Source organism: Pezoporus wallicus, unplaced genomic scaffold (assembly GCF_028554395.1).
Source record: "Pezoporus wallicus isolate ANWC-B61680 ecotype Strahan unplaced genomic scaffold, APGP_CSIRO_Pwel_v1 contig_642, whole genome shotgun sequence".
Taxonomy (NCBI): domain Eukaryota; kingdom Metazoa; phylum Chordata; class Aves; order Psittaciformes; family Psittacidae; genus Pezoporus; species Pezoporus wallicus.
Genome location: NW_026637470.1, coordinates 617,923 through 634,980, shown reverse-complemented (window position 1 = coordinate 634,980; position 17,058 = coordinate 617,923). Strand labels below are relative to the sequence as shown.

At 33.7% G+C, this 17,058-nt stretch overlaps 1 protein-coding gene across 3 annotated transcripts in view; it reads left to right on the top strand.

Moving 5' to 3' along the window:
* The window catches only part of TBC1D19 (TBC1 domain family member 19), a 49,453-nt gene extending 32,395 nt beyond the window's left edge, over positions 1 to 17,058 (top strand). For all 3 annotated transcript variants that reach the window (XM_057405591.1, XM_057405590.1, XM_057405588.1), the window contains 10 exons: positions 2,612 to 2,686; positions 2,962 to 3,024; positions 6,878 to 6,962; positions 8,701 to 8,745; positions 9,955 to 9,987; positions 12,361 to 12,470; positions 13,700 to 13,791; positions 14,535 to 14,650; positions 15,592 to 15,662; positions 16,668 to 17,058. In XM_057405591.1, the coding sequence (XP_057261574.1) occupies positions 2,612 to 2,686; positions 2,962 to 3,024; positions 6,878 to 6,962; positions 8,701 to 8,745; positions 9,955 to 9,987; positions 12,361 to 12,470; positions 13,700 to 13,791; positions 14,535 to 14,650; positions 15,592 to 15,662; positions 16,668 to 16,742 (765 nt within the window). In that variant the 3' untranslated portion in view covers positions 16,743 to 17,058. The remainder of the gene's footprint in view (positions 1 to 2,611; positions 2,687 to 2,961; positions 3,025 to 6,877; positions 6,963 to 8,700; positions 8,746 to 9,954; positions 9,988 to 12,360; positions 12,471 to 13,699; positions 13,792 to 14,534; positions 14,651 to 15,591; positions 15,663 to 16,667) is intronic.

Below are 17,058 nucleotides of genomic sequence, written 5' to 3'. Positions count from 1 at the left end.
TAAAGTATTGAATTTCTATTTCTTTTGGCAGATTTCTGGGGTTATTTTGTGGACGATATTATTCACTGACTATTGGTATTGCAATTAACATAATTATTTGCATTTCAATTAATGCAGTTGAATTAAGGCATAGGAAGCTAATAAACATTTTAAGAAATTAATGACATAACAATCATAGTTTGATATGATGCCATAAGCAAAACTGCACTGAAACTAGCATTCTAAACTTAGGATGTCAGTGGAGTAGAGCATCATTTATGAATATCTCTTTCCTTGTCCAGAAATTTGTTCTTCATACATTCAGTAAAGTCATTTCTTGCATACCAAATCATGACATCTATTCTAAGTGTGAATAAATCAGCTGCTATTAAACTTAATACCAAGTTATTCTGACTGTTAAGATGTACATTTAAGTCCATTTACTTAAATGATTAGTTTTGAGTTGTGACTTTAATTTTCATAATAACAGGAAGATCTATGGACTCTTGTAAGCAAATGTAAAACATAAGTGAAAGGCTTTCTAATTGGAAACAATTTACTGGAACAGGTTGACCAAAGAAGTCGTGTATGCTTTATCCCTGTAAGTGTTCAAGGCCACGCTGGACGGGGCTTTGAGCAACCTGGTCTAAGGGAAGGTGTCCCTGCCCATGGCAAAGGGTTGTAACTAGATGATCTTTAAGGTCCCTTCCAACCCTAACCGGTCTTAAGAGTCTGTGATAATTTAGAATGGAGAAGCTTAGCGCAGAACACTAGTGATAAAGTTCATTTGTGGCTTGGACCCACTGTGTGACCTCAGATGAAAGTATTTTAAAAAGAAAACTTGTTTCTGTATATAAATTTAAAGTATGCTGTATATGTGTGTTGCAAAAGATTACTCATTTTTTCATACCACTTTCATCTCCCACTTCCAAACAGCGTTTTAGCAGTTCAAGGAAGTTCTAGAGAACTGAAAACTAGGAAATACTAACAGGGAAACCATGAGGTTATTAAGAATCTCTTTCCCAAGTTACAATAGATAAGTAGTTGCGTTATCTAGTACACTTGTAGCCATGAGTTTCAATGTAGCTTTCTTCATGCAGGAGTACTTGACTGTGCAACAGAAACAGTTAATCATGCTGTCTGCTTAGCATGAAAAAAAAATTTGGCTTGTTGTGTTTTTTTAGTATTAGCTTCTTCTGTTCTAATATATACAGTAGTTTGATATGGAAAAAAAAGCCCTTAGACATTATTCATTTGCCAGTGTTACACGTAATTAGACTACAGTATTGATACTTCTAAATTGTGACTTTAATAATAGAGTTAGTTCTCTGTAGCTTTAAAGATATTTACATAGTGTTGTATTCATACTGTAAATTTACATTTAGTAAATATTTATGTCTGATTCTCTGTAAAGAAATAGTGCAGTATTTATACCTCTGCTTTTTATTTCTCAGAAAGAAAAATGCAAGTATTTTCCCTGTGGTATTTATAAGTGGTTAATAAGCACAGGGTTTGTCCTCATTTCAACTTATTAGTTTAATAATATATCAATTCTAATATTTTTTGAGTGTATACCATTCACCACTTCTCAATTTTGGGTTAATACAAAGAACACTTCCAGTGTTGCCTGGCCTTCTCTTAATTTTTTTTTTTTCCTCAAATTTCTCCCTCTCAGAATTCTGTCTTACTTCCCATTTTCTCTTTAAATTCTTACTCCAGACTAACCCTTTTTGCAAATAAATCAGGAATAAATGTTATGTAAAGAATATGTTGGAATATGCAAGCATTTGTGTGGTGTCCACAGGGACACTGAAATCAGAATAGTTTTGTGAAGTGGGAAGGAGCTTTGGGACTGCTGATTTATCTTAACGAGTGATTCCAAAACTGTCTGAAGCTGTGTTATTCAATCTGAAACTGTTGTTGAATCGTATAATGGCAGAGAGGTATTCAGAGATTTAGAATTACATGATGATAGTGTGATATTTAATTCTTTTTTTCCTTTGCAAGCTCTTTCTAAGAAGAAAGGGATAAAATAAGCAAAAGCAGAGAAGTGCTTGTTCTGATTCTTTCCCATCATTTCACCTTTGTGTAGTATGTTCTGTAGATATTGGGAAGTAATTGGAGTTTAAAAAAAGGTCTGAGTTCTTTATATTCTTCACAAGATTTTTTTAAATATATGTACAATTTCATCTTTACACAAATTTAAACTATTTTGAGAGTCAGATTAACATCAAATACTTGCAGCAACTCACTAATACTAGAAGATACAACAGAACCTATTGATGGAGAGGTGCATGCAAATAGAGGGTAACAAAGGAAAAAAGCATAATGAGTTTGAGCATTGAAAATGTTTTATGTGTAGAAAGACCCAAAGGTTGGAAATGCAGATCTCTTATTTGAACCAATTCCTTCATTCTCATTATTTCTAAAGCAGAAGTCATTTTCTAATGTCTCAAATATCTGCTTAAGGCTTAAACTAGAATAAACCATGATAGAATGCTTCATAAATTATGCAGTGGGTTCTTCAGCTGAACACTATTTATATGTATTTTTTAGTAGTTAAGAATTGGCTTTGTTAGTTTAAATATAAAGTTGTGTCTCAGTCTGATGATGATAATATTTTTAATTTCAGGATATCTTGTACTATGAACAGCTTAAGTCAAATGTGATTCAGCACGACCTTTTAGTGGACAGTCTGATTTACAAAGTAAGTAATTCACTAAACAGTGATTAGATGATTTATACACTCATCTTGTTTTTTAAACAGAAAAAAGTTAGATGGTTTCAATTCTGAATACTTTAATTATCAAGTTACCACAACATTTTTTAATTTTAAAATATGGAGTATATGCTCAACTACAGCTCTTTCATGATTCAGTGGTGAAACAGTGTCTTCTAGCACTGTGTTAAGTTTAGCTTCTATGGGAGTCTGAAACCAAAATACATCTTTTCAAGCTAACTTCTGTGCTTTTTTAATTACAGGATGTAAAGCTGACAGCAAGCAACGATGACTATTATTTTGTATTTGAAGATTATTTATATCAGGTATGTAACTATTTTTTTCTTCGAAAAGCTACAAAGTGTACTCTAGTGGGATTATATCCCCTTTGAAGTAAGGGCTGCCTTTGTGCTTCATGTATAGGCAGAGTACAGCAGTAACCTAGACAGATCTGTTTGCTGGTTTGTGTATACTTTCTCTTCTGAATAACAGTCGTATGCACTTAAACAGATTAAGTAGGACAGGCTTCTAAAGCTCATGCTCTGAAGGATTCTACGCAATGTCTTTCTAATGCAGTAAATGGGAAAATATGAAGTCAGCTATATTCTTCCCCTCTCCAGCTTTGCAGTAACAAAATTATGAACAGCTGTGGTTTACAGAGATATTAAGACTTGAGAAGTATATTCAGGGTTTCAGTTATAAAAATACAGTGACCTACTGCAGTAAGCATAAAAGATACTGTGTTGGTATATTTTGAAATTGAAGACATTGGTTCTGAATAAGGTAGTGATATGTATGGTTACTTTCAGGACTGATCTCAATCCAAAGCTGCTTCTAGCAATGGAGAACCCTGCTAATTTATAAAGAATTATCTTCATTACTGCCTGTCAAATGCCCTTAAATAGATGGAGATTACATTTCTGAATTTCCTAATATATAGTTGATTGCAGTGTCAACATAAATGTCATGCAGCAAACTTACCATTTCCACAGTGCTTTCAATTTCATTAGTCACATCAGTTAGGTTAGAATTGCTTAATTTTTTGGTTTTGAGCTATATGAAACTAAATGATTTTTTTTCTTTGATGGCAATAAGTAAAACTGCTAGTAAATTAACTAAGCAAGAAGCTGTCCTTAATGCTGTTTAGTCCATAGAGATATAAAAATATGCATTACTATTTAAGCATACTATTCAATCATATCTATGGAAAATATTTTAGTGTAATAAGCATTTCAACATTAATACTTAAAATTATAACCTCATTGAAGTATAGGCTTTTTTACTTAAAGCTAATTGCAGATCTGTATCTGAATTTGTTTCTGAATTAAAATTTGAGAAGTGACTACATAATGACAAACATTGATGTTTATTCACTAAAATACTTACATGTAGAAGTTTTTCTTGATTTAAGGGTCAAACATGATCATTATTGTAACATCTCTTCAACATAGGATGTTGAAAATCTCATTCTTATTTCTGCTTTGTTCATTATATAGACTACTAAGGCATATTAATTAGTCAGTTCCAGTAGACACAGTATTATAATCTATGAAGGAGTATGAACTAGTATACAGTATAATCTTTTGATTTAATACCATCAGAAATAGATTTTGTTTATCATTCTTAATATACGGCACAATTGAATATTTAATTTTTTTTTATATATCTCTGTTAACTGAAAGAATGATTACAGAAGGAAAAACATAAAAAGGACTGAATTATCCTTAGTAATTTGAAGGAGAGTCGACAAAAATATTTGAAAAATTGGATGGTTTCACTGCAAGTCTTTGAGGCAAAAAATATCTCAAGCTTCTATTAGTTGCTCTAGGTTTGTTTGGTACTTTGTGGTATTCTTCAGACTATTTTCTAGAAATAAGTTATCAATTTTCCTTGATCATTTTCTCTTTCAACCTGATTTGCAAATGCGTTGATGCCAAATGATTTTGTGCTATGGCCCCTGGAAAAATTCTGCAGCATGAGTCACTCTGATATGGAATATTATTTATTGATTTCATATGATAACTGGGATTAAATATTGGCTAAATAAAATAGGTAATGAAAATGTTAGTTTAAACCAGATTAATTATTTCTATGCTTCCACTGGGTTTGTGTTTTGATTGTTGTTTTTTTTTTTCTCATGACTGCTTACTGCCTCTAAATTTTCCTAGTCACTGAGAAAAATGTGGCATTTGTCTGTCTATTACTTACCAGACAAAGCATCCATCAAAATGAGAAAACTTGGGGGTAAAATAGCAATGAGGATATTTGCTTGGATTATTAGTACCTCTTTTGTAGCATGCAATTCTTTTTGGGAAGAACACTGTGAAATTACGTCATTTATTTCCTTTAATAGCTTTGCTTTCTTTGTCCCAAAGTTTACATGTTTTTATTACTTCTTTGTAAGTATTGAAATAGAATACAGTTACTTTGAATATAGTCATTTATTTTCGATAAAAGCTTTGGCTTTGGGTTTTTCTTCTTTTTCCCAGTCCTTTGAGATCCGCAGGGTTTTTTTCGATTTTGATTATAAATGTCCAATAGTTTGTCAAACATTTCTGTACTAAAAGGGGTTTGTGTCATTTCTTTCTTTAGCATTATCGTTTTGTGAATTAGAAACATAGTATGTGGATTAATGCATGTTTAAATTCATTTTTTCATGCCAGAGGTTCAATTTGAATACTTTAGTCTTACATCCTGCATGATGAATACATGCAAAGAACATCCAGATTTTAGGTATAGTCATAACTTATGTTTGAACTAGAGTCTATCTCTTATAAAGATGCAGAGTCTTAAAGACTTCCAGATACTGGTACTGGACACTGTATTCTTAAAAAAGGGGGCCTCAAATGAAAGTTACGTTCTTTCCCCTATGAAAGTAGATAATTAATGCCCCTCTTAGATTAGTTCCTTCTCTTTCACCTCAGTTAACATATACAGAGCATTACATTTGCCTGTGTATTGTTATTGTCAGCTGTATTTTGGCAGCTACAAAAATGACTGTATATTGCACAAAAAATAATATTTAGCTTAAACTGTTTGAGATAAAGAACTTATTTATTTTTTAAAAGACATTTGCATCTGAGAAATAGTTTGGAGATTCAGAAGAAAAGTCTCAAAATAAGACCTGCTTCCATAAAAAGCTGATAAAAGCAAGGATGTTCAGATGTCAGTGTTTTGGTTTTGCATGTTCCCTTTTGACAAATGCTGTTACCTGGTAAATACTTGCAATAATTAGTTGAAGGAAGAGGCCATTCATTTTTCTTCACGACAAATTATGTAGTGAAACACCATTTAAAATGTTTCTACCTTTTCACCTTGGCTACAGTTAAAGAAAACAAACAGTTAAAATCTGCAAGAGTAGAGAAGGTTTAAGGAAGGCAAAAAAGAAGTCTGCAAGTTGAAGTCTGTCTTACTTCTGCCCTCTTGTGTACATTCTTAATGGTGCATGAAAACACGAACATTTTAAAGTGCAATACTAATTATTACACTTTTACAACTGCATATAGGGCAAGACTGTATTATTTTTTCCTATGAATGCTTTCACTGTTTAATTTTATACTCCACTGCTGTGAATGCTGTGCTTTTTGTTTATGTAAACAAAAAATGCAAATATATTTTACAAAATACAATGTACATTTCAGAACTTTGGATATGAGGTGAAAATTATACTTTATGCTTTTTGAAAGAATATTGATATCATGCAAACATTCTGTAAAGCTCCTGGGAACAAAAGCAAATGTAAGGATCAGTCTTCCAGAACTGCACACATGCTAAAATGGAAATGTTTCATTTGCTTATTCACTTACTAGGACTTCCTCAAGTCATAGTAACTGAATAGAAAAATAAGCTAATAGACATCAAAGCAGCCAGGTGCATGCACAGTCACTAATGATGTGACAGAAGAGGATAAACCCTTGCTGAGAGGCAAAGAAAAGGGTTGGAGAATGAGGATATTTTACTGACAACAAATGGATGTGAAGCTAAAATCACGGCAAGTTCAAAGCAAGCCTGGAAATTTGAACAGGAAAGTAAATTAACTCGGTCAAGGGCTTCCAGCCTTTTTAGTTCTCTTCAATAGCATCCAGTAGGTGCTAATTCAGGCAGGTCTTTAAATGTATTTGACATTGCTTTGTTAATCCAATAAATCAGCTGATTCTTATATGCTGTCTTTTCTAACAGGTATTACTTTGTTTTTCCCGAGATACGTCTGTATTGGAGCACTTTACTTACAGTAGTGCCACCCCACCCAAATCATACATACGAGGTAAAAGGAGTTTTTTAAAAAAAAGACTGTAGAGATGTAGTAGACTACATTTAAAAGAACATTTATAAATACTTCATGTGTCCAGTTGACATCAGCACTGATTCTGACAGCTTAGAAGCTGATCACATGAAGGCCAGATTGCAGTGTTCTTTTATTGTAGTTTTATGTGTATAATTCTCCAGTGTTTTACCAAAAGAAATTGAACACACAACTCTGACAATAATGGTAAACTCTTGACAACATCTACCTTCATCAGAGCCAGAAATTTAAATACATGGTGTTGTGCTCTGCAACCTCAATAAATTTAGGACTGGAAGTGATGGTAGGATGTGATCTTCCCAAAGCAGTATGCTTTGCAGATACTTGTAGACAGAAGCAGAAGATGTTGCTGGAGAATCGTGGGCTCTGTTGAAAGGCCTGGGAGAATAGAGCTTTACCAAGCAGACTTACGCTGATTTTTTGTAAAGCATGGCGTCTTCCAGAGTGTCAGCTTACTGCTGGATTTTCTTTGATTTAAGTTCTCATGTGAGTCTTTCTTAACAATCTTACTTGCCTTCTCTGCTAAATTCTCATGCTGCATCCAGACTCTTTCCTTGCTTCTTAGATCCTCACCTGCCTTGGCTTTACCAAGAGATTCCTAATTTTATCTTCCTTCTTGAATTAGTCAGCCATCCAGTCACCTTTCCCTCCACCCCATACCTTTACCTTCTGCATTCTGCCAGTTTTTTTAGCCAAATGGGATCCCCATCCCCATTTTTTTGAGCAGGACATGTGCTTATTTTCATGGGGTAGTAGGCAAAGTTTCTCAGGGTAAATTTGAGTTTAATTCAGTCAGTTCATGCTATGGGAAAATATCTTGTATCCAGATTCCATTGAACCTGACAGAAGTTCCCTGTACTAAATTCTTCTGCATACAGTAAACAAATTACAGAGATCTAAAAAAATATCTGAATATTCTATACATTTTCATATAAATAATTACGTTTTCTAGTTGATCTTTCTAATTTTAAAACTAAAATAATTAGTTTTTAATTAGTTGTAATTATGCTTAAAACCACTTTTATATTTCTAAATAAATAGTTTATTTTTTAATAGTGGATTTTAAATTATTAGGTTCTGTAGTTAAAATATGATTAACTAATATAACGTTCATTTTGAAGGGAAGATAAAAAGTTATATGGTCAGTCTGTACTATTAATGATTGTCTAGACTTAATTCTTTGTATTCAACAGGTTACTTAAGTATTTTTTTGTTGTATCACAGTTTTACCACCCATCTTTTCTCTATGCTGCAGGCTTCATGAAGCCTTGAATATTTTTTTATCTGGTCTTAGATGTTTTTAAACGCCTTTTCTGTACCTAGGTCAGTCTGCCACATGACAGATTTACCCCTTAACCTTATACCCTCATAGAGCTTCACTGGCTTCAAGGTTTGCAGCAACACCTTTAGAGCTTCTAAGATACAGCCAGATAAAATCACTATGGGATAGTATTGCTAAAATCTTCCTCCTCTGTTTTGCTGTTTGTCATCCTTCCTTACTGGTGCTGCATATTAGGTTTATATCTAAAACTATACCTGTCCTAATGGATTTCTTGCTTGTTCTAAAGACTATAAAATGATCAATAATGTAATTAATTATGATTTTTACAATTATAACTAACAATCTACCTTTTTAATTTAAAACACTATACCTCTTAACAGTTTAATCATATTTTAATTGTGGTTTGATGATTCACAGGAAAACTTGGAATGGAAGAATATGCCGTTTTCTATCCTCCAAATGGTAAGAATTATGCTATTGCCTCCTCTAGTGGTAAATTGAAAAGATACAGGTTTGTGGCTTTTTTCCTGAAATACATACTGACTTCTTCTATTACAAATTATGTTTTGCTGTTATTCTCTGAAGTTCATTAATTTAAAGGAGTAAGATGGACTGAAGCTACTCCAAAAAAACATTCAGGTTGGTGTTCGTATTCACATACAGAATTTGTCTATGTAGGTGGGAAGGAGCAGGAAAACTTCTGGTGCAGCAGCTTGTATTCCAGTCTTGTATCACTACTTGGAGGATCTGAATGACACCTCTGAAACTGTCTGACCCCCAGCTTTTTAGTACTCAGACGTTAAAGTATTTTTCTTTCAAAATTTGTGTTCATTTTAAAAATTCAGATGTAACTTATCTATATAATCTTATTATTGCTTTTGCTGTTATTTCAGTTATTAAAATCATTTTTTCAGCTCTTATGTTGACCATTTCAATCCATGCCTCTTGAGTCCTTTTCCTGGTTTTGCACTGCATTTGCATTTTAAATTCAGCTCTTTGCTCTTGCTTTCAAGACAGTATGTCACCAGTCTTGCATCTGTGTCTCTGGCCTTGTATTTATGTCTTCTTCATGTCAGTCGTGCCAGTTGTAACACATACTTTTGTTCTCTCTTCTTTCATTTTTGCCTCCGAAGTTTTCTGCCGCTTTGTAGTCATGAAGCACTGCCTTTATGACCTTTTGCCAAAGCAGCTCCCTTTTACTGGTCCTATATGAAAATTAATGAATGGGATCCAAGATCAGCTGGAAAGGAGAACTGTCATCATACAACTGCCAAGTGCTCTTGTACTACATGAATCACTTGGCCTCCTTTTTTCCTGCTCCCTCCTTGTCAGTACATGACATTTACAGGTTGTCATTTATCTGAAATTAGGTTCTAATTTCAGCAAAGCTTGTATGTAGTAACTTCATGGAAACAGAGCTTTACTTGGCTTTCCAGGAACTATAGCATGTGTTTAAGCATGTAGTTGGTTGTACTGAAGTAAGTGATACAATTCCTGTACTTAAATATTTGCAAGATCTAGATCTAAGGCTGCAGGTACCATTACAAGGAAATATTTTATTCCTGTGGTAGGTAGAGTATAATCTAGAAACTGAGGGAGGAAAATGCATCTTTTTCTTACATGGATAAAAGAAATATGAAAGAACAAAAATGAATTATTTTTGTTTTGTAGGTGTAATTCCTTTTCACGGCTTTTCTATGTATGGTAAGTGTGACTCTCATAAACTCTTAAAACCTTCATATCATGTTGCAATTTAACATATATTTTTCTGCAACTTTTCCACTTGCACATATCTGTGTATGAAGACTGTTCTATATAATTTAAAAAATTCCAAACTGTTTCTATTTACATACATTACAGCTCGCTACCTTGTGGGAGTTCCATCTTTGAGAGGTAACAGCTGAGTTGTACATCTTAATGTATGTGAATAGAGGGACACAGTTGACAGAGTGCTGTTTTCTTGTGTTTCACTTTGGGTAGAATATGTTACCTGTGAAAAGAGTCCTTAAAAAAAACCCAAACTATGTGAAAGGCCTGTTACTGTATCCACTTGCTTGCAACAGGTGTTAAAGGAGGATTAAATAATAGAATGGTTGCTACTTTACTGCACAACTCAACTGAAGTATCAACAAGATTTTTAGGAAAAAAGCAGAAAAATCTCCTCAGGTCTCAGAGGTGACAAGGCAGAGATAGTCCAACAAATTCAGACTATTTGTTACAGCTTTTCAGCATTTTCCTTAGATTGATGAAAGGTGTTTGTGGGAACACAGAGCAAGCAAATTTTAAGATTATACTTAAAATGCTACATTTTGCTATTAATAACGTTTAATGATCACATCATCATTAAAACCAGGCAATTAAATATGAAATACAAATTTGAACCCAGGTAGGGAATCTTAAGTCTATGAGGTAGTGAACAGCTTAGTTACAAACTCTTCCTTAGGTACTCACTAAGGGGCTTTTGCTCTTTTCTGTGTGAAACTGCTTTTCAAAATGTTTGGATTTGGCTTTGCCCTTGAGAACTGTGTCTCAAACCAAGTGGGAGCTGCTTCCCTTGTCCTGTCCTCTGTTTTTGCAAGGGCTCAGAATACGCTGCTTGTGAGTAGGAGGGAGGCTGGAAAACAAGGCAGCAGAAATACAGTAGTGTCACTTCAGGCTGTCGGTGCGGTAGCTGGGGACAAGCAGAGCATCCTGTGTACTCCATGCTAGGAGGAAGTATCTGGGTCTTTATGTAAATCCTGTACCTTTTTGCATGTTTGTATGCATATGCTCATAGAGTGTCAACTGTTAGGCACTGTTCTGTTATCCTCCTGGTCTTTATGTACATATGCATGCTGCCAAATCTTCCACCTCCATCTTCAATCTAGTAACACCCTCTGCTTTTCTTACCCCTACGTAAATACACATTTCTGTGAGCATCTCACCTTACCTTAGCACCTCACCTCTCATACACACCACTATTTTCTATTAAGCCACCTTCTCTGAGATCTATATATATGAAAATGAATTCACAAATGCATACACCTCTGTGTGTGTGTGTTTGTGTATAGACATATGTAAAAGTACATATATATATGTGCATATATATACGTATGTATGCAGACAAATGTATCCACATCCCTAGCTTTGTGTAAATAAAACTGGAAGGAAAGGTGAATGTAGAGACAGAGACTGTGAGCTTATTAAAATGTAAGCTGTCATCCATAGCGAATGCACCTCTAAAATGAAGCAGGAGATGCGATGAGTGGACAGATAAAAAGGCTGTTTACAGAAATGTATGTAGAAGAACTGTCTGTGAAACGTACATTGAATGAATGGAGTAGCAATCAGATTATGTCTGTGCAGCATATGCATACAACAGATTTATCTATATGAGAGACTTTTACAAAACCAAGAAAAGGACTGATTGAAAAAAAGTGAGAATTGTTGCTTGAGAATTGCTGCTTTACAAGTGTAGCCAACTCTTATCTTGAATCAGATAAACTAAAATACTTCTAAACTGTAAACTACCAAATGTCCATGCTTTTCAGATCTTACAAGAAATAAACAGGTCTCTGTGTCAGTCTGTCATATTTATGTGGTTATTGTAGCAACCAAAAGCTATATTTTGTATTTTGTTTTTCACAATATCCATTTGCAAGCAGTAAACTTATTCCAGTCTTACAAATGGGGAACCAATTTGGAGATGGTCACTAGCCAAAGGACACATTGGAAGTTATAGATGGTTGAATCAAAAACTTGCACTGCTCAATATACCATTGCCCTACAGCCCACAGAAGTTTCCTTAAGGCGTATTCCTTATTGCTTTGGAAGCAAACACTGTAGTAAGCAGGTTCTACTTAGTTTAGATTCTTGAAATATATAGAACTATTACCTAGAATGTGTTGTACTTCCTTTCATAACTGTTTGCATCAAATGATATAAAAGACTTCTTTCTAAATAATTGATTTTGTATTGTGTTTGTAAATTGTGCTACTATAAATTACTTGTTTTTTCCTCATACTTCATGCACTTAATCATTGAACTCTTCTAGCAGTTTACAATGTTGAGTCAATTATAATTCTTTTATCCTTTCAGTTGCTCCACTTTGTTTTCTGTACCATGAACCTTCCAAATTGTATCAGATATTCCGTGAGATGTATGTGCGTTTTTTCTTCAGACTCCATTCCATCTCTTCTCATCCCTCTGTAAGTTCGTTAGGAATTAAAACCCACTCACTTGATATTCTGTTTGCTATGGAACAGTGATGTACAGTGACATGATTTTCTATGTGATGGAAATATATCCGTTTAAATATAATAACGTATTTCAGGCAAGCTTGGAAAAATGATTAAGTAAATCCAGGTTTGATATTTTGGTTTTCTACATCAATGTTAGTCTTTGCTATAGAATATTATGTAATTTATAATAGTACAGTTCTCGGTTTTCTAAGGGTTTGTTTTTTTTTTTTGTGAGTCAAGTTTTTATGTAATGGGTTTCTCAGGTTCCGGAAGCCACATGAGTTGATACTCACTTTCATTTTAATCAATAACATGTAAGTGCACACTTAAGTATTTTCCAGGGTAGAGGGAAATATCTAGTCAGATATTGCTTCAGTGATATCATGTTGATGTCTGTTTCTTTATCTCAAGTAGCTTAGTGTGACAGCAAGTGCTTTTTAGCACTACTAGATGACTTTAAATAATTTGGTTATGTTTGTGACCAAGACCAGCTCTCTTGAATGTAAAACAAATGTAGAAATTGGTTTATCATCTATTTTTGAACAACAAAATTTAGTAATTTTTTTTCTCCCTCACAAATTGCTGAATAGTTATATTACACCTTGAAAATGTTTCCTGGTTAAAAGAAATTAATTTCCTGGTTAATCCTTTCCTTGATATACCATTTCAAGGCTGTGCATTCCCAGTCATTGCAGAGAAATGGATCAAACAGGAATCTATTCATTTTCATGGTAACTAGTAACAGAAATTTTAAAATATATTTGCATTTAACTCTTTTCTAGTTACCCCTATTGCTGGTTTTGTTTTCAGTTGTCAGATACTCTTTCTCCCATCCTGTTTTTTTAGTGCAACTGTGGTTTATTTCATCAAGGTGGAAATATTTCAAGTAGGTCATATTATAATAACCCACTAAGTACTTAGACCTTGACATACAAATACCATAAGTAACTTAAGAGTTGAAAGGGACTATCGCAACATATTATGTTCCTAATACATAAACAAGATTGTAGGAGCAAGCCTTTAGTGACTGAAGGCATTAGAGCTGCTTGTGCCCTGTCTACCTAAGCTGTGTGTTATATCATTAATAGTGTTTTATTGCTTCAGTTAACAATTCATGTGTACTTACATGCTGATACTGTTTTCTCAGATTTGACAGGATGAGTGTAAGTATTCAGGATATGATCTTGTTTCGTTAGGGCATTGTATCATTGTGTTTGCTGTTTGAAACTCTTCTACAAACCCATCTGCCCCAGCTCTTTTATCACCTTCGAGAAATTGGGGCTCAGCCGTAAGTACTTCCTTCTGACTTGCTACAGATGTTGCAGATTCATTGCTCTGAAAATGCTGTTCTATAGTATTTTGATTTTAAATATATGGGAAATTACTCAAAAGTGCAAACATTGATGTGCTATTTTTCCTTAAAAGTCAATTGGAGTCCTTTTTCTAATGTTTGTGTGAGTTGTGCATTTCTTTATATGTTCTGAGAAAAAGAGAGAACTGCTCTATGAGAAAAGCTGCATTATTCAGCTAAGTTCCAGTTATTCATGTCAGATCTGGTGGAGCTAAGTGACTTATTTCCTTACATAGGAAATATACAGAAGACACAGAGATACGTTAATTACAGCAGAAGCTACTGGAAGGGGAGAGAGAACAAGATGCTGTCATTCTGTAGTGTACTCTTGGCACCAAGTACAAAAGAACCTGAAAATCTTGCTGTTACAATCGTTACCTATCATAATAGCATAATAGCAGAAAGGATGAAACATTTGGGGTCTTAATAGGTGAGGATCCCTCTAATATGATTATTCGGTCAGAATATTTTAATAATATCAGTACTTTATCAAATAAGATGCCGAATAGTTTTCTGATGGCTGTTGCAAAGGACAATATTGATAATTAAAGCAGCAAGGGAAAATGACTGTTCTTCCTGGAAGAGAAATGCAGAAGAATAATAAATATTTTCAGTTTATAGAGGATCTGTCTGATCATTAGGGGAGACAGAAATATCTGTTGTTTATCACTTTTTTGCAGGCTACGAATTTCATTTAAATGGATGGTACGAGCATTTTCTGGTTATTTAGCTACAGATCAGCTCTTACTTCTGTGGGACAGGATCCTGGGATACAATTCCTTAGAAATTCTTGCTGGTAATATAGAATTATTTTTACAAAACATGTTGAGTCTGGGTGGATGTAAGGCTTCAGTGTATTTTATGTAAAGCTTCAGTGTATTTTATGACAAGAAGAAAATAGTTGCTCTTTGAATGCTGAAAGCAAATTACATATATGTCAGAGTATAACTTTTAGAAAACTAGAATTGTGTAAGTACTCCATCTGTAGCAAAATATGGGAGGTATTTTACCACTAAGTGCTCTCTGAACAGAACACAAGATGTTCTCCCAGCTTCAGTGGTAACAATAAATGAGTTCATCACCTTTCACAAAATAACACGATTCATGTTCCTCATCTCTGGCAAGTACTGCTTTAGTACTTACAGCAATTGAGAGTTCTCCTGGTTTCTTTTGAAGTCCCATCTTTTAAGAGACTTTGAAGTTTTTGTAGTTTTTTTAATAAAGGAAATATTGTCCCAGAATTTAGGCAAGGTTTAAGATGGGGTTCTAAAGAAGACATGTATCTTCAGTTGGATCAGTTTTTAAATACAAAGTAGGTAAATAGAAGAGAAAATGGTTTGGTCCTGTTTGCATGTATAAGACAGCTATGTAGAGAGATATACAAGATAATACAAAATAAATTAACTTTTTCATGTTACATAATACAAATGAAATATTGCTATTTAAATACCTTAAAATTATTTGTTTAGAAATTAACTAATTGTAAACCACCTTGTCCTTTTTAATTAAAAGCTATTCGTCTTAAACTCCAGCCTTTTCACTCAGACTTTTCTGAAAGAATGTTGTGTTTTTCCTGTCTGGTTTGAAGAGTGGCCAATGAAACTCAGCCACAGTCATCCATTGTTTATTATTCCTGAGAATCAAAATAATTACTCTAAGGGAGTAAGAATTGGTATTTTACCTACAATATTAATCCTAACCGGGTCAGCAACTTAAATATTGGGCATTTTCTTTCAGTCCTGGCAGCTGCTGTGTTTGCTTTCCGAGCAGTCAACCTGATGGAGGTGACATCACTGGCTGCAGCTGAAGTAAGGATAAGTTTCATTTGGAGGAGATTGAAATAGTTTCTGATGCTTTGCCAACAAGAGTAACCTAAGCTTCATATGGCACGTGGTACATAGTGCAAATCTTTGTGCCAAAGTTCTTACCTTAGATAAAAAACTAAGGAAATTGTGAATATGCAGTACACAACACTGCTGTTCTGGAGTAAGAGGGAATCAAAGAGTATATTTGCTACAGAAATGCAGTATTATCAAATCATTTTGTACAATTAGGTTGTTTTTTTTCCTAATTTTATATATGATCTGTGTTTGTGGGTTATGTTATTTTTAAAATATTGTAGAGGCTTGTACCTCTTTTCTCAGTATGTTTTAATGTAGTTCCTTCTGTGCTTTTTCATATTTCCAAGATTTAACAAGATTACTTATGTCAATATTGAACCTGAAATTTCACTGTGAGTACTGTCATGGGAAATGAAGAAAATTCAGTCAGTAAGATGAAGATTGTTATTGTTTATGTCTAGTAATTTGTCAAAATACTTTTCTTTCTTTTTTTTTCCAAAATCTGGTGGTGTATTTTGTTTTTTTTTCAAACTTTGAGATCTTGTGATGAATTTTTTTTTTTTAAACATACTTTCATGAGAAGAAATTGACTATTTGAGTCATTATGTTGGACTTACTTCACAAGTACTAGCCAAGCCACAGGATAAGGATTCTTAATTCCCAATTATTTTTAGAAGCAAGTTGAAATGTTAGACCCCTTATTCACCCATGATGCCATGTATATTTGAAGTAAGGCTAAAGGCTAAAATAAAGATACTTGGTTTATATACATATTTTTCTTTGAAATGTTAGAATGAAAAATAATGCAATTGGACCCTAATTTGTTCGGCAGAATTTGTTCCAGCCAAGTCTGAGTCTAATTGTTAGTAGTATTGTAGTCAGTATTTTAATCTTTTTCTGATTTCTTGACTTGCTTTAAAGAAATCTGATTCAAATGTCAAGTTTAACCAGCCTTCTTGGTTTTTATTGTAGGCTGTACTTGCTGACCTTTCAACCCTGAAAGTTATGCCTCTTCTTCAAATCTTCTTGTTTGCTACAGTCACTTGATCTGCTTCAGCCATACTGGTACCACAATTTCTGCCTTTCTTGAGAAGCTAATCATCAACTATGCAATATCTGCATAAAACCAAAATTAAGCTGTATGTACAATATTAATTTAGAGACCATGACCTTAAATTTTTTTAACTGAAAACAGTAATTTTGCAGATGAGCGTGGGTAGTGCATGCTACTGAATTTCACCATAGCAGCAATGGTTATTGCTGTACATTGAGAATGATTACCTGTGCAACTAAACAATATGAATCAGTATCTAAAATGCATGTAATATTAAATTAAATAAAGTAAATGTAATTTGTGATCTGA